This window comes from Pelophylax lessonae (assembly GCF_965119305.1).
Source record: "Pelophylax lessonae genome assembly, chromosome: 8".
NCBI classification, from domain to species: Eukaryota; Metazoa; Chordata; class Amphibia; order Anura; family Ranidae; genus Pelophylax; species Pelophylax lessonae.
The window spans coordinates 195718057-195742039 of NC_138775.1; the positions used below are offsets into that span (position 1 = coordinate 195718057).

The 23983-nt window shown below is 43.2% G+C and overlaps 1 protein-coding gene across 1 annotated transcript in view; it reads right to left on the minus strand.

Annotated features, from left to right (window-relative positions):
• Positions 1 to 23983, minus strand: part of EPHX4 (epoxide hydrolase 4) — a 161448-nt gene that overhangs the window by 124607 nt on the left and 12858 nt on the right. Inside the window, exon 2 of the mRNA XM_082265967.1 lies at positions 3817 to 3902. Within this exon, the coding sequence (XP_082122093.1) occupies positions 3817 to 3902 (86 nt within the window). The remainder of the gene's footprint in view (positions 1 to 3816; positions 3903 to 23983) is intronic.

The following is a 23983-nucleotide window of genomic DNA, read 5'->3' on the forward strand; positions in this document are numbered from 1 at the left end:
GGATCAGTGGACACTGGATCAGCAGGCTCAGTAGGAGGCACCAGATCAGCGAGCACTGGAACAGCAGGCATTGGATCAGCAGGCTCAGTAGGAGGCACCGGATCAGTGGACACTGGATCAGCAGGCTCAGTAGGAGGCACCAGATCAGCGGGCACTGGAACAGCAGGCATCAGAACAGCGGGCACCGGAACAGCGGGCACTGGGACAGCAAGCTGAGAAACAGGCAACGGATCAGCAGGCTGGGTAGTGGTCACTGGAACAACGGGCACCGGATCAGCGGGCACCGGAACAGCAGGCACCAGAACAGCAGGCACTGGGTCAGCACGCTCAGTAGGAGGCACCGGATCAGCGGGCACCAGAACAGCGGGCACTGGATCAGCAGGCATCAGCACAGCAGGCTGGGTAGTGGTCACCGTAACAACAGGGACCGGATCAGCAGGCACCAGAACAGCAAGCACTGGGTCAGCGGGCACCGGAACAGCAAGCACCAGAACAGCAAGCACTGGGTCAGCAGGCTCAGTAGGAGGCACCGGATCAGCAGGCACCAGAACAGCAGGCACAGGATCAGCAGGCATCAGAACAGCGGGCATCGGAACAGCGGGCACATGGACAGCAGGCTGAGAAACAGGTATAATTGTATGTGTTGGGAAAAATCTCCTTTTCTTTTTAGGTTTAGATGCAGGAATCTTGCTAGAGATCGCAGGGCTATGAATAGATTGTGAAGTAGATGGAAGCAAAATGGCAGTATTGGGAGATGGTGGAAAAGGAGAGACAGTTACAGAGGAGAATTTCTGAGAGGTTGCTAGGGGCAACAGAGTAGTAGAGGAAGTGTTTACAGGGTTAAATGCAGGAAAAGTGCAACTCATTAATCCAGGGTATGAACAAGCAGTCGAAAGCAAACCATACCTAACTGCAGCTGTGGTTGCTATGGGTAACGGAGATGAGAAACTTTGAGAAAACTTGTCTCCAGAGGCAGAAGTGGTTTGGTGGGAGTTAGCTGATGCTAAATTGGAAAGATCTGACCAGGTTTGCAGTAAGGGCTGATCAAAACTCAATTTACAACCCCCTTGTCTGATTAGAAAATATACAGCATTCATACAATCCAACAGGGCCTCTGGAGAATACACTGAATAATGTTCAATAAAATAGGGTTTATCATCTTCCAAGAGCCACACAAGAGATACCACCTGAGAGACACTAAAAGGAGGAGAATAATCATCACCACCCTTAGGGGTACTAGATAAAGCCAACTCTGCACAGAGCTGAATATGTGGCTGAATCTCTTTGAACAAAACTCTGCCTTGGTCAACAAACGAGTGGGCCAGACGGATGCATTCCAACAACTGCTCGCTAGTGTAAGTTTTCAAAATCTGGCGGCAATATTCCCTGTCTTATATTACAAGCAGAGAAAAATAAAAGACCTCCTTTGACTGCATCTTGCAACAACCAGAAAATTCCCAATTCCCAGGTGCAACCGGTCTGATCGTTAGTGGCTTCAGTATTCTGTCAGGGATACCACATGCAGGCATCCAGCAAGGGTGATCAGATCAGTTGGCTGCACCAAGGAATCAGGACCCAGATGGATAAAGATGTAAATAAGTTTATTAAGCAAAACGACATACTCCAATACCAACACCAGTAGACCATAAACAAGTAAACAAAATATAAATGATAACAGTACAAAACCCCAATAGAACCTAACAACCTATATACAAAAGGATGGAGCAAACAATAGCAGGACAAGACAGGGACAGGAAACAAGGAAAGCAGAGAGCCAGGAACAGGAAGCAGGGAACAGGACTCAGGATCAGAATACAGGTTTCAGGATGCAGGTTTCAGGATCAGAATACAGGTTTCAGGATGCAGGTTTCAGGATCAGGCTCAGACTCAGACAGGGACAAGGCTAGCAGAGAAAATACTGAAGCACTGAGACTCAGTGAAGGGCGGGCTTATATTCCCTCAGCAGTCTTCCTCAGGTGCAGCTTAATTAAAAGAACAGTCAGCTGCTGGGAGACACCCGCTGGTGGGCCCTCGAACTGCGCCCCTCAGTTCCAGGAACAACAGTGCCACCAGCAGGTGACCCACGTAATGACACTGATCCTGACAGTTTCTTTAATATGGAATTACAAGAAGGTCCTACATTGCCTGCTGCAATTTAATTGCGTTTATATCATGAAGCAAACAGCAGTGGCAACCCACCTAACAAGAGATGTAAAATTCTACAGAACCTACATAGCCCTACAAAACAGACAGACAGTGCACAGCCCACAAGGGCTTTGCTGCTTAACTGAAGATAAGAAACAGGAACATTTATTCAGGGAAAAGACATAAGAGCATACCATAGCTACAGCAACAAACCTATAAATATTGCCATCTACTGGTTGAAGAATACATCTCTACTAAATACTGATGTACAGTAGTTGTTTCACAAAATAAAATTCTGTATTCCAACAGTGGGCAAGAACAGAAACAAGAGTTCTAACAAGAGTACTCTTCAATCATGCTCCTCATGCAGCTGAGACAAAAAATTATTTTTTCCCCGTCCGCTTGCTCTAAATTACCTGAAAAACAATTGGATAATTACAATTTTTTTTTTGATTCACTTGTTTTTAAAGAAAATATACTTACCTTCCTTCCTCTTCCTCCCTCTGCGGACACGGCTACCGACATCACTTCCTCCTTGCATTGACTCCTGGGAGATGAGCGTCATCGATCCCAGGAATCAATGCGCTTGCACCGGCCCTGCTCGTCACTTCCGGAAGCAGAAGCTGTGCAGGGATGACGCGCCTGCACCGGAAGTGACAAGCAGGGCCGGTGCAGGGCATTCTGGGACTCCGACGTCACTGAAGAGGACACCGAAGAGGACGTTCCGGCTTCAGCTGCCCACACCTGAGATGACAGCACTGGACAAGACATTTTCAAGGTAAGTATTTCTTCTAAAAGGTGAGTGAAACAGGGGACAGTTCAGAGGCTATTGTTGCTTAAATGCACTAGCCCTGACTGTCCCGGGGGTATTTTTATCTAAAAAAACTTTTTCAGGGTGAAACTCCGCTTTAAGTTAATTAACTCTTTAAAGCGACTTTGTCACTGTCAGGGCTAAGTGACAGGTTCCATGAAAAAAGACTTAATACCCACTGTTAATTACCTTCCCTATGCCTTTTTTTTTTTTTTTGTATCTATGTGAATAAGCACCTGTCACTTTATTCACCTTCATTTGATGTATTGCAAGCTTAGTATATAGATTTACACATTTTTTATGGTATTAGCACGAGAGCACTTTACGCATATTGTATGATGTACTGGAAGTATATACACCTTTATTGTTTTTGCATTGATTGTAGGTCACTATTTCATATTTAAAACTATATTTTTTATTGATTGTAAACACATTACAGAGATAATTTTGAGTTTAACACTACTATAATACTGTTTCACTATTTTAAAGAGATTCCTTCTCCCTGAAGCGCGATACCTCCCCCCTCCATTCCCTATGCCTTGTTCCTCCATCAGATTCCAGACCCTGTATAAGATCTATGTTGGATAACATTCAAATCTACACAGGGTTAATGTCCGCTTCCCCTCCTTCCTGCCTGCAGACTGTATGTTTCAGGAATCCCCCATGCCTGGAAGCACCAAATATTTCACAGATGCTCCAACAAAGCAATGGAGTGTCTGGATGGGGAGCATGGTAAAGCTGAGTATCAGTTGGTAGGTGGTTGTTGTAAGAGAATCTGTTACATTGTCCAGAAAGGATCGAAGTGACAGACTATCGTTAAAATATTAGCCTTTTAGAATATAGAGAAGAAAATGTATTACCAGAATTCTGGAAATCCATGTAGAAGCAGCATTAGTGGTTTCCCTCGTTCGCCTGCAGCAACATAGTGGAATCGTAATCCAGAATCCTGTGGATGCAATTAAAATTCAAGCATGAAGTAAGATCTGTGAGAGATATTAGCATCAATTCACAAAGCCATGAGAGATATTTCACATGTACATGTTATTTTATCTTAAAATAAATGAAAAAGTAGTACAGGTGGCTCAGGTACCTGCCTGGCTTTACTCCCCCCTAGCTGCACGTGTGAACAAGCCCCAAGGGTCCTTTCAAACAAGTGACATCCAACCTGATCAGCAAGGGATCAATGACGTTTGTGACATCTTTGTTTGTTTTTCCTGAATCTTATTAGGTTGTGAAAAAGGATGTGCATCTATTTGCATCCTTTTACCTCCAATCCATCATGTTTAGGTCCAAAAAAAAGCAGAAAACGATGCAAACCTTTTTGTTGTTTTATTCGGACCTACTCAGACTCATAGGTAGCCAGATGTAAATGGATGCTTTCATTCACATCCACTTGAAAAACTGTCAGGCTGATCTGATCAGAACACTCATCCGTAAGGACCTCAACACAAACCAAAGAACAATATGTAAGAAGAAAGAATATACAGAACCACTATAAATTCCCTTTTATCAGATTCTTTGATCTCAATGCACTGAAAGGCACATGACCTGATGTCACTTCAGCATAGCCACAAAGAGTCTGCTGCAGAGAGAAGAAAGAAGAAGGGCTAAATGCTTTCCTAGCCAGAGTCTTCTCCTCTCTGTGTGTCACTGTTCCCACATGCTGTAAAGAAGAAATGTTCCCCAACATCCAGGGGTCCTCTGAGACATATTTATATGTAGGACAAACAGGACTTGGGATTTCCTCCGGCTGCCATGCAGGTCTGGGCACTGCTCTCTATCTATCTATCTATCTATCTATCTATCTATCTATCTATCTATCTATCTATCTATCTATCTATCTATCTATCTATCTATCTATCTATCTATCTATCTATCTATCTATCTATCTATCTATCTATCTATCTATCTATCTATCTATCTATCTATCTATCTATCTATCTATCTATCTATCTATCTATCTATCTATCTATCTATCTATCTATCTATCTATCTATCTATCATTACATGTGTTTGTACTAGGGCAGTGAATGGGGTACGTACATAAAGTTGCCCTTATACAGGGGCCCTTTAGGTGACTACCCGTCACTGTTCCAGACTGCTTCTGAAAGCAGACATCAAAAATAAGGATCAGAGGGCAATTTGCACTGAACACGCTGCTCTTAAATTTTGTAAACCATCATCATTACAGCAGCTGTTGAAACATTTATTATCTATATTACACTGAAGAAAGTACAGTACGTTTTCACACCATTGCGTTGAAAGAAAAAAAAAGGAAATGTATTATTGCACTACGACCCTGTTTACATCTGAGCATTTTTAAAAAGCGATTTCCGGTGTGATTTGACGTTTTAGCAGAATTTCCACCATTTTTGCCTTTTACACAGTTTTTTTTTTAAATGAAGAACATAAATTCTGGAGTAAAAATAGTCATATTGTATCCTTATCTGTACAGAACAACTACGATTTCCATTATATCCACTTACCGACCGCCCTATAGAGGTTTTACTGCTACAGGGCGGCCGCACTGTGAAGGCTCACATATGAATACGATCAGGCCTGAGCAGGCCTCACACTTCTCTTGAGCGTTAAAACACAGTTCTTGAGAGAAAAATTACATTTTCACAAATTTTCTTCGGCGGTTGCTGTTAGCAACCATTCCGGTAACCCAGGGCGATATCCCAGACAAGCCCCCAAATGTAGCACTGCCCCCTAGAGGGCTACTGAAAATTACACTTCTTTGGTCCCCTGGGTTACCATAAGCGAAAATCTGTAGACGCTTGACTCAGACAATAAACCATCCAGGGGATTTTTATTTTTTTTTTGTGTTTTATTTAGAACTGGGATGGGAGAAGGGATGAGTGGGATACTCCAACTATGAACTATGCACAAATCTTGAGGACAACTAGATGTAGAGTGCGGCAAGGCCGCTGCTTCACCTTGCCACTGAAGTGAAGATAAAGAATATGATCCTGACTTCGTTTCTCTTCAGGGTCCTAACTTGGCACCTCCTTTCTCACTTGCTGTGCGTGCTAGCCCCTGTCCACTGACTCTCCACTGGAGTGGTCCCCTTTCTGGGCAGACATCTGGCAAGTGGCAAGCTTCCCGGTACTCACGGACACTGTTTTTCCCAAGGTTGCTCTGCCTTCAACTCCGCTTGCCAGCATCCACTGGACCTCCTGGCTCAGCACCACACTTCTGGCTCACTAGGCTGACCACGCCTGTGACCACCTTCCATACAGACAGGAGGAGATACAGCTGTCAACCTCTACACAAAATTGCCGTGCAATATAGGCCCTTACCCCTGTTGAAGACTAGTAAAAAACATTGGGATAGAAAAGACGGGGCTTTGCGGGCCAGTGGGAGTAGAAGGATCAGAGACAACACTAATTATAAAACCAAAAATACATTTTATTGATATAAAGAGTAAAAAACAAGCATGGGCTACCATGCATGTATGATAGCAACAGACTAACATACAGAAGTAAAATCAAAACATATAACGTCACTGTTAATATAGAAACATATCCCGTGAAGGGATTAAAGCCAAAAACAAAGCCTGTGTAAGGTGGAAGATGGGTCTCAAGCTGGATTCGGTCACGGTAGGTCCCCAGCAAGCCGACGCGTTTCGCTCAAGGCTTCCTCGGGGCCTGAGAGACCATAACAGACCGATGTTTCCTTCTTAGCAGTGACTTGTGTTAAGCGACAGGGCTGTAGCGATACATATGCCGTTCTGAAGATATTGCTTCCATATTCACTATACAGAATCTAAATGGACATCAAAGATATATTATTCTTGCACTGAGTCCGATATATTGGGTCCCGACTGGGTCATCAGAGTTAAGGCTTCTGGGGATAGTTCCACTGTGGCCTCTTGGGGTAGAGTCACCCCTCAGCAGGTGGATGTCCTCTTCCTGATTTATTCGTCCTTATATGCACATTCACTCCCAGATACAATAAATCTAGTATTTATATTGCAATAATTTTATCCGGGCGCAAAGCACCTTTCTCTGTGCAATTTGTAAGAGGTATGTTCCCAGGGTACGGATCAAAAGATGACGGCCGCGTTGACCTGTCCTCAGGCTGAAGGGTACTCCAGGCAGGGAAAATGGACTTATACAAACATATATTCCAATTATATGGACCACATGGTCCTGGGCTATCCAAGCCCTCTATATTTTGTGCGCTACACCACCTGCCTTACTGTCAACCTCCTCCTGGGACCTGGCTTCCTGCCCAAAGACACCCTGTCACATTTTCCCTTGGCTTTTATAACATATTCCAGGATGCACCACTGTTTGTGCCAACCCACTGGGATAGTTACAAAAGGCTGTGTGTCACTGGCTGGGTTTCCTCCACTGCCCAACAGGCTCCCCTATTAGATACAGTGGGGACACTCCCTCAGACCAGATGAATCACACATGGACACATGCAACAGGCAAAACTACAAATCAGGCTCCCCTGATAAGCAGATGGAGATACTAGGCTTTACTTACCTAGCACCTACCTAGGAGGGTGCTACATAAACAAGGCAGATCGCCGTTCTGTCAGTAAGGAAGGCATTGATCCTGTGTTTCTGCAAAGCAGGGGGATGTGGATATATGCCTTCTTCTAGTAAAAGTACCTCACACACTACATTAAAACACCAGCTAGGCACACAGTTAGCCCTTTGACTGCCCCTGATGTTAACCCCCTTCCCAGCCAGTGTCTTCAGAACAGTGACAGTGCATATTTTTAGCACTGATCACTGTAATAATGTCAATGGTCCCCAAAAAAGTGTCAAAAGTGTCAGTTAGGGGTTTATTTACTACAGCTAGACAGTGCAAAATTTGTCACAATTCTGCATAGAAACCAATCAGCTTTCAGGTTTTTTTGCCAATGCTTAAAGTGGTTGTTAATCCACTACTATAAAATAATCTAATCCCCTCTGTAATATAACACTAAGTTCTCCTGTGCCTGTCTTATAGAAAAAATATGCAATCTTTATCTATTTGAGAGCGTCTCCCAGCGATCAGCTAAATCCTCGGCTCTCTTCTCTGCCTGGCTGACAGCTCCAGGGAGCGGGCCAGAGCACTGCAGCTGACGTCAGCCCGAGAGGAGGGGAAGAGAGGAGAGAGAGCCGAGCGGTCATGTGATCGCTGGGACCCGCTGTGATATAGGTACAGATTGGCATATTTTTTCTATAAAACAGGCACGGGAGCACTTAGTGGTATTATACAGAGGGGATGGAATTATTTTATAATAAATATGAGAGCAGAAGGAGTGGAGGGGCGGGCTCTGACACAGCAGACAGGCAGGGAGGGGAGGGGAAAGGAGGACACAGGAGACACAGAGCAGGGCTGTGGATGACGGAGCTACGTACACTGACCACGGTGTCAGGGCTCAGCAGCCATGATATACCGTGGTCAGTGTACAGAGATGAGGGTAGAAACTGGAAGGATTAGCCCGGTTTTTTAGGTGTTACAGGGGACCAAATGACACAGCACAAGCGCTGTGCTGTATAACATGCTTTAAGGAAACAGTACTAGTTTTTTTTTTTTAGGGTAACAAATTCTTAAATTGGACAACCTGAGGTTAGAAGCTGATTGGTTTCTATGCACTCTCTAGCTTTAATGAATTATCCCCTTAGTGTGCAATTTGTCCTGCTATAAGTCGCTGATCGCAGTCATTACTAGCAGAAAAAAAAAATCAAGAAATATATCCCCTAGTTTGTAGATACTATAAACCAATCAATATACGCTTATTGGGATTTTTTTTACCAAAAAATGTAGCAGAATTCATATTGGCCTAAACTGATGAAGATATTTGATTTTTTACATTTTTTTTAGCAGAAAGTAAAAAATATTGTTTTTTTTTATCAAAATTGTCGGTCAATTTATGTTTATAGCGCAAAAAATAAAAAATGCAGAGGTGATTAACCACTTGACTGTACCACAGTTGACTGTACTTCGGCAAAGTGATCCGTTATCGTCTGGCGACGTAGACCTACGTCACCAGACAATCCCCTCTCTCGGCGGCGCGCGCGCGCCGCCGGAGGCTCGCTCCCGCTGTATTCAGTTACAGCGGGAGTCGGGCATGGGGAGGAGAGGCGGTGATCACCGCTGCTCTTCCCCGATCGTCGGGGATCTAGTGTGGAAATCCGCCCGCTTGTGTAAACAAAGCGGGCGGATCTCCTAAGTGACAGGCAGGGTCAGATTGCAGGGTTGAATATATTGGATATTTTTTAACTGTCAAAGTAGAAAAATATTGTTATTTTTTCAAAATTTTCGCATTTTTTTATTAATATCGCAAAAAATAAAAAGCGCAGAGGTGATCAAATACCACCAAAGAAAGCTCTGTTTGTGGGAAAAAAAGGACGTAATTTCGTTTGGGTACGGCATTGCATGACCGCGCAATTGTCAGTTAAAGTCGCACAGTGCCGAATCGCAAAAAGTGGCCTGGACGTAAGACAGCAAAATCCTCCGGTTGTAAAGTGGTTAAATACCACCAAAAGAAAACTCTATTAGTGGGTAAAAAAGGACAAACACTTTATTTGGGTACAGTGTCGTACGACCATGCAATTGTTAGGTAAAGTAAAGCAGTGCCGTATCACAAAACATGGCCTGGTCAGGAAGGGGGTAAATCTTCCGGAGCTGAAGTAGATATTCAGTGGTATCCATTTACACCTGAGCATGGTGTTGCGTGAAGCTTGTTGCTCAATGTATGTGAGCCAGCTGTGCCCGTTCCTTCTCCTGCCTGGTTCTTCAATGGGAACTGGAGGGACAGAGCAAAGAGCAATAACTGACAGTCATCGCTCTCTGTTCTGGAAAGACTGAGAACTGAGCTATCAGCAGTCATGTGATTGTTTAGTTCTTGGGCTAAAGCCCCGTACACACGTACCGATGGTCGGCTTACAAATGTTCCTCTTTTCTCCCCGGGATGTCGGTGTCTGCTGAAAAGTGCAAAGACAGCACAAGGACAGCACAAGAATTTTGTCCGCCGACTGCAGAAGTGATGTCATGTAATGGTTAACTTTCCCTGTGTTTTCTATTTTCTGAGCATGCCCAGTCTTGCAAATCTGCGGTCTGTCGGCCGAATTGTGTACTGACAGGCGAACAATCGTCCGTTCTGGTGTCGGCATACAAATATTTTCATGTTTGCACGAAAGACTTTTGTCCGCGGATTGTGCGCAGACATCTGTCGGAGGCACCATACTAACACGCGTACAATCGGCAGATCCTTCGTCCACCGACGTTTGTATGCCGACGATCGGTACGTGTGTACGGGCCTTAAGGATTGGGACAGCTGCAGCAACACACCAATGCTGCAGCATGGTGGTCAGTATGTATGTTTGTTTGTTATTTTAGTCACCCCAAACATAGTGGTGTCTGCTGAGGACATTAAAATGCATGGTATACCAGTGCAATGCTGCATGTTTATTAATCATCCTACAGCAGCCTTTTTTCAGCCTTTTTAACAGGAAGGAACTCTTGAAATAACTTTCCAGGCTCAGGGAACCTCTGCTAATAAAAGGTTCACAGTACATGAGTGTGATGTAGATGATGATGAAGAAGAATGTTTCTTAACCACTTCTTGACCGCCTGTCGCAGATATTTGGCAGGGCGGCTCGGCTGCAAAAAATCACATACATGTACGTTATTTTGTGCATTAGATTGGACACAGCGGGAGCCAATCAGCGTGACCAGCGGCCGCAATGGCTATCCGGACCCACCCAACGTTCGGAATGACAGTACAATGGTCTGCCTATGTAAATAACGCAGACCGCTGTTTGTTCAGGGAGGAAAAGCTAAGCTGAAACACAGATCTCTCTTTTTCTCTAGTGCCTCCAATCCCCCCCACAGTTAGAAAGCACTCCCTAGGAGGACACTTAACCCCTTGATTGCCCCTGATGTTAACCCCTTCCCTGCCAGTGTCATTTATACAGTAACAGTGCATTTTTTTTTTTAGCACTGATCACTGTATTGGTGTCACTGGTCCCCAAAAACTGTAACTTAGTGTCGGATTTGTCTGCCGCAATGTCGCAGTCCCGCTAAAAAAAAATCACTGAATGCTGCTTTTGATAGTAAAAACAATAAAAAATAAATAAAAAGTCCATCAATGTATCACATGGTTTGTAGATGCTATAACTTTTGCACAAACCAATCAATTTACACTTAATTAGGATTTTTTCCCCCAAAAATATGTAGCAGAATAAATATTGGCCTAAATTGATGAAAATTTAGATTTTTTTAAATTTTTTATTGGCTATGTTTTATAGCAGAAAGAAATAGTTCTTTTTTTGTTTATAGCGCAAAAAATAAAAACCGCAGAGGTGATCAAATACCACCAAAAGAAAGCTCTATTTGTGAGAAGAAAAAGACATAAATTTTATTGGGTAAAGCTTCGCACGAGCATGCAATTAAAGTAACGCAGGACCGTATCGCAAAAATGAAGGGCTGAAGTGGTTAAATTGGGAAGGCCCACCCTCCTTACAGATAGCTAAAAAGATCATTGTTGATAGTGGTTACTCCTCTGAGAGACACAAGTTACCCATTGCTCAAAGAACCCCTAGAAACCACTAAGGAACCCTGTTTGAGAAAGGTTGTTCGACACAGTCTAGTGTGTGGTCAACATCACATCCGCTTCTTTTTTTTTTTATGGAGTGTATATTTTTTGGGCAAGAAAACTCTATCACCTGCCTGCTAGTAATTTTAAGTGTAATATGGACAGCATGGTGGTTATTGTTCTTGGATTGCAGCATTGGGTTGATTCTTGCGGTTGACTCTATCTGTATGGACTTTCAATGTTCTTTGTTTCAACATAAGTTTTCTCCTTAAAGCACTTTGGTGGGTTCGTTGACATCCAACAGCTTGACCTAACCTCTAGAGCAGGGTTTCTCAACCAATTTTCCGTGGAACCCTAGGGTTCCTCCTAAGGTTGCTAGGGTTCCTTGAGAACTGGACAATTTCTGCCTCTCAGATGAGTTCCCAATGCCACCATTGTTCCTTTTAGCTATCTGTAAGGGGGTAATTCTTCCCAATGATGACAAGAGTAAGGACCATTCTTTCCACTGACCATCACACTAATGTACCATGAGTTGTAGATTTTTAATTTTAAGCAGGGGTTTCCCGAGACCAGAAATGTATTTCAAGGGTTCCTCTCTGTTGAAAAGGTTGAGAAAGGCATTTGTATGACTGTGGGACAGGACAGTTTGGGACAAGCGATGATGTAAATGAGTTCCGACTTAGAGGAAGATGGCATAATGTAATTTTAAGAGCTATTAATGGGATCTCCCAAACAGGCACTGGAGAGTTGCAAAGGCCAGGGGGGAACCAAATCCTGGAAATATCTGTTTTAGATGACTCTTCCCTCTAACTTTCAGTTTTAGCTTCAATGGAAATGAAACATTATTATTTTTGTTACACCATTGCATATTTAAACAACTCAAATTGCTAGTTATGTCTTTTAATAATGGTTCTACCCCAGAAACTATGAATCTGTCTTATCCTGAAGATGGCTCTGTATAATTTATGGGAATATGATAAAAAGATTAATTCATTCTTTTTACTATATTAAAATGTAGGTCAGATCCCAATTGCGATTCTGAAAGAGTGGGAAGTGGTAGAAGCCTCCAGGCTAAAGTGCTGTGCTTTGAAGTTGGAAGTACATGAGGGAGAAGTGTACATGTGACCTGCATACAAACCACACTCTGAAAAGCTCTACCGTACAGATTGCAAAGAACTGGAAAAGTTAAAATACCCCATTTTACACTCTCATCATCTGAAAACTAGGGGCGCTTAAAGATTTTGAGATTTCTGTTACATGAACGGCACCCCCTAATGGTGACCTAATGTAATTGCATATTAAAAGCAGTGTAACCCCCAAACAAAAATTTACAATTTTGCAGCTTACAAATACTTAAATGTGGTGGCTGCATTTATTTTATTTTTTTTAGGCGTATTTTTATTCATTTTCACCAATTGATCCAGTCTTAGCGTGTCTCCACTCTGGATGGAGGAGCAAGGGAGACACCCTTGAACAGAAGCATTGTCAATCTGAGAAGAAGATAGTGTTATGGCGCTTTTCCACTGCATGGAACCGAACGGTTCGGCTCTCTTTTGTGCTTTTCCACTGCTGGTACCGCATGGTATAGTGTAGGAACGGTTCGGTACGGTACGGCGGCGCTTTTCCACTGCATGGAACCGAACGGTACAGCTCTCAAAAACAGTACCTACTCGATTGTGGTTCCAACAGGTACCATACCCGGTACCATATCCCACAATCCTTTGCATGCAGTCACTACTAGCCACTGATTGGTCAGAGAATCCCACCCACCCCGTTGTTATCCCACCCACTTAACTTTAGTACTACTTTAGTGGAAAAGCAAACCATACCGTACCGTACCGAACCGTTCCAACACCGTACCATGCGGTACCAGCAGTGGAAAAGCAAACCAGGCCAAGCAGGGCCAAGCAGGGCCGAGTAGAGCCGAGCCGGTACTTGCAGTGGAAAAGTGCCATTAGACACCCTTGAACAGCAGAGAAGATAGTGTTAAGTCAGGTACACACTGGCCAAAAACTGTCCGACTTTTGGTCAGGGTGTACAGCTGTGTCTCCTACAGAAGCCAGTCTAACGAAAAAGCACTGGAAAACCAGTGCTTGGGATACAAGTTTTACATAAATGAATAAATAAGTAATTGTAACACCCCTGTCTGTGTTAAATTGTTTTTCCTAATGCTGTAACTCCAATGAAAAAAAAATGACATCCAATAGGCACTGGGACTTTAACCCCTTCCGTACCGCGTCATGTCAAATGACGTCGGCACAAATCCTTTCTCGATCCGGGCGGACGTCATATGACGGCGCCCGGATCTCCCCGCTACTGCGCGCCCCCGGGGGCGCGCAGCGCGGCGATCGGGGGTGAGGCTCGTCCCTCGGACTGAGCCCAACCCCGATCAAGGTAAACAGCCAATGAAATTGGCTGTTTACCACGTGATCGGCTGTGTCAATCACAGCCGATCACATGAGCGGCTCCAGCGCGAGCCGCTCGTTCCTTCCTTAATGCGCGCCCCCGGGGGCGCGCAGCGCGGCGATCGGGGACGAGGCTCGTCCCTCGGACAGAGTCGATCCCCGATCTAGGTAAAGAGCCAATGAAATTGGCTCTTTACCACGTGACCGGCTGTGTCCAATCACAGCCGGTCACAAATGTCATCAGAGAACACGGTAACTAGCTGTCACCGTGTTCTCCTCCTCACACACTGATCCTGTGTGAGGAAGAGAGTGTGGTAACAGCTAGTTACCAATTACAGTGCACCCCAAACACACTGATTGCCCCCCCCCCCCAATAAAGAGCACCTGTCACTAGCCCATCAAAGTACCCGAGTACCTGTCACCAGCCCATCAGGTACTCTGATGACAGGTACTCGGGTACTCTGATGACAGGTACTCGGGTACTCTGATGACAGGTACTCGGGTACTCTGATGACAGGTACTCGGGTACTCTGATGACAGGTACTCTGATGGGCTGGTGACAGGTACTCGGGTACTCTGATGACAGGTACTCGGGTACTCTGATGACAGGTACTCTGATGGGCTGGTGACAGGTACTTGGGTACTCTGATGACAGGTACTCTGATGGGCTGGGGACAGGTACTCGGGTACTCTGATGATGGGTACTCGGGTACTCTGATGACAGGTACTCGGGTACGCTGATGACGGGTACTCGGATACTCTGATGACGGGTACTCGGGTACTCTGATGACAGGTACTCGGGTACTCTGATGACAGGTACTCGGGTACTCTGACGACAGGTACTCTGGTACTTTGAGTACCCGTCATCAGAGTACCCGAGTACCTGTCACCTACCCATCAGAGTACCCAAGTACCTGTCACCTACCCAACAGAGTACCCGAGTACCTTCCACCTGCTCATCAGAGTACCTGACACCTGAAGTACCCGAGTACTTGCCACCTGCTCATCATTACCCATCACTACTCATCAGTACTCATCAGTACTCATCAGTACCCATCAGTACCTATCACCTATTAGTATCAGTACTGATCATCCGTACCCATCATCAGTACAGTATCAGTATCACCTATCAGTATCAGTACTACTCATCAGTACCTATCACCTGCCTGTCACCTGCCCATAAGAGTACCCGAGTACCTGTCACCTGCCTATCGGAGTACTCGAGTACCTGCCACTTGCTCATCAGTACCAGAGTACCTGTCACCTGCCCAGCAAAGTACCCGAGTACCTGTCACCCTTCATACAGCCACCATGTCCAAGTCCAAAAAGGTTTATATACGTCGTCCGTTTAAACCTAAATACCGGTGTTATGGCAGCAGATAGCTGCCATAACCCTGGTATTTTTTTAAACGGTGGACGGTTGGCTTTCCGATAAGGGTGGTCCCAGCGGCGGATTCGCCGCGGGATCACCCTTCCGGGGTGGCGGAAGAGGTGCCCCCCCCTCCCGCTGCATTCTGGTCCTTTTCCCCGTTTACCGGACCCGCCGGCAGCGGGGAAAACGATCCGGTCCCAGATCCTCACAGACAGGATGTCGAGTGAGGGCAAGCTTGCCCTCACTTGACTCTATGGTCTTGGAGGACCGGAGCTACGGCAAACGTCATTGCCTAGCAACCAGTTTAAAGGTCCCTTTTTTTTTTTTCATTTTATTTAATTTTTTTTTAATTTTTTTTTTTTATTTTTTCTATCTTTTAGTGTACTTGTGAGATCTGAGGACTTTTTGACCCCAGATCTCACAAAAAAGAGGTCCTGTCGTGCCTTTTTCTATTACAAGTAATGTTTACATTTCTTGTAATAGAAATAAAAATGATCAATTTTTTTTTTTTAAAAAAAACAGTGTAAAAATAAAAAATAATAAATAAAATAAATAGTAAAAAAAAAAAAAAAAAAAATTAAAGCGCCCTGTCCCCGCGAGCTCGCGCGCAGAAGCGAACGCATACGGAAACCCCGCCCACATATGTAAACAGTGTTCAAACTACACATGTGAGGTATCATCGCGATCGTTAGAGCAAGAGCAATAATTTGAGCCCTAGACCTCCTCTGTAACTCTAAGATAGCAACCTGTAGAAATTTTTAAAATGTCGCCTATGGGGATTTTTAAGTACCAAAGTTTGTCACCATTCTGTGAGCGTGCGCAATTTTGAAGCATGACATGTTGGGTATCTATTTACTCGGCGTAACATTATCTTTCACATTATGGAAAACAATTGGGCTAACTTTACTGTTTTCTTATTTTTTAATTAAAAAAGTGATTTTTTTCCCAAAAAATTGCGTTTGGAAGACCGCTGCGCAAATACGGTGTGATAAAAAATATTGCAATAATCTCCATTTTATTCTCTAGGGTCTCTGCTAAAAAAAAATATATAATGTTTTTGGGTTCTAAGTAGTTTTCTAGCAAAAACAACTGATTTTAGCTTGTAAACACCAAATGTCAAAAATAGGCCTAGGCAAGTGGCTAGGATGCATGATGATGCTCCTTGGATGTTTAGGCCCCTCTATATGGCTAGGCTGTGAAAAAGTCTCACACATGTGGTATTGCCATACTCAGGAGGAGTGGCAGAATGTATTTTGGGGTGTCATTTTTGCTATGTACATGCTATGTGTTAGGAATATTCTATAAATTTACAACTTTGTGTAAAAAAAAAAGTTCTTATTTTTTTCCCACATTTTCCAAAAACTTGTGGAAAAAAATGACATGTTCAAAGGACCCATAATGCCTCATAGAATATACGTTGGAGTGTTTGCTTTCCAAAATGGGGTCATTTTGTGGACTTTTCCATTGTATTGATGCTCTAGGGCCTTGAAAAGTGTGATAGGTAGTAAGAAAGTTTTATGTGTATTTATGCTCCTAAAACGCCTTATGGTGCTACTTGGACGTGGAGTCTCTTTTTGTGGCCAGGCTGTGTAAAAGTCTCACACATGTGGTATCACCATACTCAGAAGGAGTAGCAGAATGAATTTTGGGGTGTCATTTTTGCTGTGTACATGCTATGTGTTAGAAATAGCTTATAAATTGACAACGTTTTGGGAAAAAAAAAGAAAAAAAAATGTTTTCTTCATTTTCCCAAGAATTTTGGTAAAAAATTATAACTTCAAAAAACTCACCATGCCTCTTACTAAATACCTTGGACTGTCTACTTTACAAAAAAGGGTCATTTGGGGGGTATTTGTACTGTCCTGACATTTCAGGGCCTCAAGAAAGGAGATAGGCCATCAGTACATCTGGTGTGATCAATTTTCAGTAATTGGTACCATAGCTTCTAGACTCAATAACTTTCACACAGACTAAATAATATACACTAATTTGGGTTAATTTTACCAGAGATATGTAGCAGTATAAATTTTGGCCCAAATGTATGAAGAAAAATTAATTTTTTGCAAAATTTTATAATAGAAACTAAAAAAAAGTGTTTTTTTTTGCAAAATTTTTGCTCTTTTTTTGCTTATATCACGGAAAAAAAAACCCCAGTTGTGATCAAATACCACCAAAAGAAAGCTCTATTTGTGTTAAAAAAATGATAAAAATTTTGTTTGGTTACAGTGTAGCATGATTGAGCAATTGTCATTCAAAGTGTGAGAGTGCTGAAAGCTGAAAATTGGTCTGGGCAGGAAGGGGGTCTAACTGCTCTGTATGGAAGCGGTTAATACAGTATAAGTTTATACAAAGTAGTAAGAGGACAAAATTATTTGAAGAGCCCACTGACTCTGGTTAGACTACTCTTGACGGACAAGTCTGGCCCCCAGAGGGTACCCCAGCAGGTTACCAGAAATAAACATGCAAACATTAAAGGAGCGCCAACCAAACGATAAAAGGGTCCAATTTAATTTATTGGTATTGTAATATTATAGGAAAAAATGACCTGGTGATGAAGTGAGTAAAACCGGAGCTGAGGAGGTTAAAAATGTCCATACATGGAAGGAGCACCAGACCAAAAGATAAGAGTCCAATTTCACTTACTGGTTTAGTGCTAAAGGCAGCCAAACGTGTTTCGGGGGTCAAAGAAACTCTCCCTTCATCGTGACTTGGGTCAAAGAAACTCTCCCTTCATCGGGACTTGGGTCAAAGAAACTCTCCCTTCATCGGGACTTCAGTTAAAAATGAGAACCTTGAATGGAGGTCTTATCTTGTGTGCTTATGCAGATGCTGACAAGTCACTCTTCTAATACAGCAATCACACAGAAAAGCTTTGAGTCCATTCAAGGTTCTCATTTTTAACTGAAGCCCTGATGAAGGGAGAGTTTCTTTGACCCCCGAAACACGTTGGCTATCTTTTAGCACAATACCAGTAAATTAAATTGGACTCTTATCTTTTGGTCTGGCGCTTCTTCCAGGTATGGACATTTTTAACCTCCTCAGCTCTGGAAGGTTTTACTCACTTCATGACCAGGTGATTTTTTGCTATTTAGCACTGTGCTAATTTAACTGGTAATTGCGCAGTTATGCAACGGTGTACCCATACAAAATTTATATAATTTTGCACGCTCCCACCCCCACTTGGCAGCGGGGAAGCTGATGCACGGGGCCGGTGGCCGAGATTGCCACTGGGTACCCGTGATCGCTCCCCGCTGAGAGACAAGGACAGGCAGCTATTGTAAACACAGCTGACCATTCTTCTCTCTGGAATGATCACAGAGTGCCTGTGATCCTTCTATATAGGATCACAGGTCTCTATAGTCATTTAAAAAGCCCAACCCCCCCCCCCAGTTAGAAATACTCCCCTAGGCTTACATTTAACCCCTTGATCACCCACTGTGTTAACCCCTTCCGTGCCAATGTCATTATTACAGTAACAATGCATATTTTTATCACTGATTACTGAAGTAATGTCACTGGTACCCCCAAAAGTGTAGAAAATGTCAGTTAGGTGTCCGATCTATCCGCCTCAATGTCGTAGTCCTGCTAAAGATCGCCGCCATTACTAGTAAAAAACAAAAAAAAACTAAAATTACCTAATTCTTTCCCCTAGTTTGTAGACGCAATAACTTTTGCGCAAACCAATCATAATACATTTATTGCGATTTTTTTCACCAAAAATATGTAGTAGAATACAAATTGGTCTAAAAGGATGAGAAACTTCGATTTTAAGATATTTTTAAAATATTTAAGATATTTTTTTTTCCAGAATTGACGCTATTTTTTTGTTTATAGCGCAAAAAATTAAAATTGCACAGGTAATCAAATACCACCAAAAGAAAGCTCTATTTGTAGGGAAAAAAGGACATCAATTTTATTTCAGTACAGCGTCGCACGACCGCACAATTTTGCGTTAAAGTAATGCAGTGCCGAATCGCAAAAATGGCCTGGTCATTAAGGGGGCAAATCCTTCTGGTCCGAAACTGGTTAAAGAGCACCTCCGTAATGACCTTTATTCTGAGTTTTTAATTTTATTTAACTTGCTTTTCCACATGCTTGGATTTCAGGCAATCACAACATGAATGTACACTATATTACCAAAAGTATTGGGACACCTGCCTTTATAGGCACATGAACTTTAATGGCATCTCAGTCTTAGTCTGGGAAGGCTGTCCAGAAGGTTTAGAAATGTGTGTCTATGGGAATGTTTGACCATTCTTCCAGAAGCACCTTAGTGAGGTTAGGCACTGATGTTGGATGAGAAGAGCTGGCTACAGTCTCTGCTTGAGTTCACCCTGTTCTATCGGGTTGTGGTCAGGACTCTGTGCAGGCCAGTCAAGTTCCTCCACCCCAGACTTGCTCATCCATGTCTTTATGGACCTTGCTTTGTGCACTGGTTTGGTGGAGGGGGTATTATAGTGTGGGGTTGTTTTTCAGGTGTTGGGCTTGGAACCTTAGTTTCAGTGAATGGAATTCTTAAGGCGTCAGCATATCAAGACATTTTGGAAAATTTCATGCTCCCAACTTTGTGGGAACAGTTTTGGGATGGCCCCTTCCTGTTCCAACATGACTGCGCACCAGTGCACAAAGCAAGGTCCATAAAGACATGGATGAGCGAATTTGGGGTGGAGGAACTTGACTGACCTGCACAGAGTCCTGACGTCAACCCGATAGGACACCTATGGGATGAATTAGAGCAGAGCAGGTTGTAAAGGCAGGCGTCCCAATACTTTTGGTAATTTAGTAGAGTGAAGAGTTAATCCACTGTATATTTATTTGCTTTTCCATTAACATATGTTCTATATTGTTTATCAATTTGTTGTTATATTATTTGTTTTCTTTTTTTGAAGTATAAGCAGCAGAGACCTACATCACTGTTACTTAGCAACAAGGAGCTGCAGGTCCAATGTATTAGAAGCCTACCCATAATCCGGTCTGACCCATTTTGGCCTCTCTAGACAACAGTCAGAAAGCTTTCAAAGTGTATCTATAGTCAAAATATAAAATCATATATTCATTTCTGCACTGATTCTAAATTTTTTCTAGCCTGCTCCAAATAATCTGAACTAAATTTGTAAACTTATTTTTGAAGATCCTCACATATTTACTTGAATTCTGTGACACATAGTCACTATGCCCTGTGATTAGGCACAGCTGTGTCACACATTTTACAGATAGTCCAAAAAAGTATTTCTCCTGCGCTCAAGTGGTATTCGGGAGAAACCCTCTTCCTCAGAGTTCAGGTCTGAGGAAGAGGGTGCTCCCTCGAAACGCGCCAGCCAGACTTTAAACGGACATCACCAGGTCTCCTGGCATCATTGGTGCATCCCAGCAGTCCTGGAGGCGATTGGTTCCATTGTATTGATATGCGTGTATACATCATACGTTTGTAAATATAATGTATATTGTCCTTTTATTTAAATAAATCATTTTTAGTGGTAATGAGCACTTCTCTTGTTGTTGTTTTACACATTTCACAGAGCCTGCCTTCTGAACTACAGAGGTGCCGAGAGGAGGAGTTTCAGTAGGTGGAGTCAGTACAGGAAGCACAGCTTGCAGGCAGTAAGATACCATGGGATATGTAGTCCTTAGATATTGAAAGTAAATAGAGTGGAAGCCACAAAGCATGCAGGAAATCCAGGAGGTTGTGGAAAGAGATGGAGACAGGCAGCACTCACAACATAAAAGGAGATTTTTCAAGAAAGCTTATATTAGATTGTCAATTATGACTATTGATCGCATTGTTATCACTGATATTATAAAATGAAAGTGTATGCTGTGATCATAGAACGCCTTTAAGTAAAAAAAAAGAAAAACTCATAATATGTTAACAAGGGAGAGTCTTAGCCCAACCATCATGACCTGCTCCATAAGGTACTACAGCTAAATAAACTCTTTGTTAGGCTCAGTTCACATTGCTGCGACGGCAAAGTCATATGTTTTGCCTACAACTTTGACCTACAAATTCCTTCCAACTTGATCCAACTAGTATGGGATTAAGGAGCCTGTATAAGGGCTGAAATTGCAGTCGGACCAAAGTAGTGCAGGAACCTTTTCTAAAGTCAGAACGACTTGTGTAGTATCAGGTAAAATGGTTGTAAAGGCACAAGGTTTTTTACCTTCATGCATTCTATGCAAGAAGGTAAAAAACCTTCTGTATGCAGGAGCCCGCCAGACCCACCCTATTACTTACATGAGCCCCCTCCCGACTCCTTCCCGGGGGACTCACACTCCTGGTTGGCTTTTGGCAGCAGTGGGAGCCATTGGCCAGTTAGCCAATTTTGGAGACAGAGGGGGTGGTGCTGAACTGCGGCTCTGTGTTTGAATGGACACATAGAGCCACGAGTCGGGAGAGCGCCTGCTTGGGTGTCCCCAGAGCAAGCTGCTTGCTGTGGGAGCATTCAGCAGGAGCCAGAAGCGCTGGCGAGGGACCCGGGAAGAGGAGAATCAGGGCTGTGCTGTGAAAAACCAATGCACAGAGAATGTAAGTATAACATGTTTGTTATTTAACTTAAGCCCCGGAAGATTTTACCCCCTTCCTGACCAGGGCTTTTTTTGCGATTCGGCACTGCGTGATTTTAACGGACAATTGCGCGGCCGTGCGACGCTGTACCTAAACGAATTTGACGTCCTTTTTTTCCCACAAACAGAGCTTTCTTTTGGTGGTATTTGATCACCTGTGCAATTTTTACTTTCTGCGCTATAAACAAAAAAAGAGCGTCAATTTTGCAAAAATAACAATATTTTTCACATTTTTTTATATGAAATTCTCCAAAAAAATGTAAAAATCAAGTTTTTTTTACATTTTTGGCCAATTTGTTTTCTGCTACCTATGTTTGGTAAAAAAAAAAATCGCAAAAAGTGTATTTTGATTGGTTTGCACAAAAGTTATTGCGTTTACTAAGGGAAAGATTTCTGCCATTTTTGTTTTTTGTTTAACGCGTAATGGCGGCGATCTGTGATTTTTTTTGCGGTACTGCGACATTGCGGCGGAGAGATCGGACCCTTGACTGACATTTTTGACACTTTTGGGGTTACCAGTGACATTACTGCAGTAATCAGTGCTATACATATGCACTGTTACTGCAAAATGACACTGGCAGGGAAGGGGTTAACTTTATTGGGGAAGGAGGGGTTAAGTGTGTCCCTAGGGGCGTGCTTCTTACTGTGATTGGACATGGCTACTGGTGTAGGAACCGTATGATCACCATTCCTACACAGGGGAGAATGACAGGCGGCTTGTTTACATCAGCCGCCTGCCTTTCTCCCTTCACGGCGGACGATCGCGAGTGACCGGCGGACATCGGGTCCACCGGTCACACGCATGGACTTCCCAGGGAACGAGCCGGGGCGGGCGCGCGCTCGCCCGCTATTGGCTCACGAGGAAGTGACAGGCTAGTGACGTACCGGTACGTCACTTTGCCTGGCCGGGGCTGACCGCCGCAGTATATTTACTTGCGGCGGTCGGCAACCGGTTAAAAACGTTGAATTTGACATGTCATGTGGATCCCATGATGCAGCAGTGTGAATGGAGCTTCAGAGTGCACAGATGTTCAGAAGTAGAGGTTTCATTACCATAAGGAGTGGGTCATATTGGGGGGTATGGAACCTGTTTATGATGGATACCAGGGGAAGAGGGTTGTGTGATAGTAGCTGATTGCTCTCAGGGTGCAAGAAGCTCTTGAGTTAAAGCTACTGAGAGCATGTCATTGGTCGGAATAAGCTGGATGCAGAGCATTTCTTTAGAGCTGGAAATGTGACAAGGAGCCAAGGATTCAGGCCATATCCTCAAAAAATAGGGGCCAGTATTGTCAGCTCACGTATGAAAACGTACTCATCAGAAAACAAGAGCTTGTAGAACTGGGAGCTGTCAATTTATTATTTGCTGTTTTGTAAAGAAAGAAAAAACTGTCATAATAAGAAGTAAGCCGTTATAGTAGAAAAATCTTATTAGGTGTTTTTTTATTTCTGCCCACGAATGCCAGAAAAAAAAAAACTTTTTTTTATTTCATAAACATTGTCTGATTTCTCTGCCTTATACAAACCCCTTTTATTTTCTGCCCTATTACATTTAGTGCCAGCAAACCAGACGTTCTCCTGTTGCCATAGAAACCACAACCAATGATGCATCCGTCACCATACAGGGAATAATCCCTATGGGAGCCATCAAAGCCAGCCTCCCCAAGTTTGATATCTATAATATCTCTCTGGGTGGAAAGGCTGAGAAATACCACCAACAGCACTGAATTTCTCAGTCCTTTCAAATGGATTTGGCACTACTGTCATAAGTGAGAGAGATGCCCAGAATGATTTGGCATATGACTGGAAACATTTTCACCTTTAGATGAAATAGCGCTGACCTTGGAGAGCATCTATGGTGACATCACTCCAGATGGGGGATGTGGGCAAGTACCATCGAGGTTACCTTATGAAGTCTGCCTTACAGCAGCTGTGTTGTTACATGTCCTGGCTGGCATGAATTACAGGTTTCTTTTAAGTCATCTATTGCTTTATGCAAAAGTGCAAGAAATGTAAACTTATTTTTTTCACAGTCATTGTTTGATTACTGTACCTGATTTAGCAGGGTATTATAGTTACTAGACATTAAGCCCGTTAAATTAACGGGCGCTAGAACATATGTGGTCAAACATTTGTAAAAAACAGACT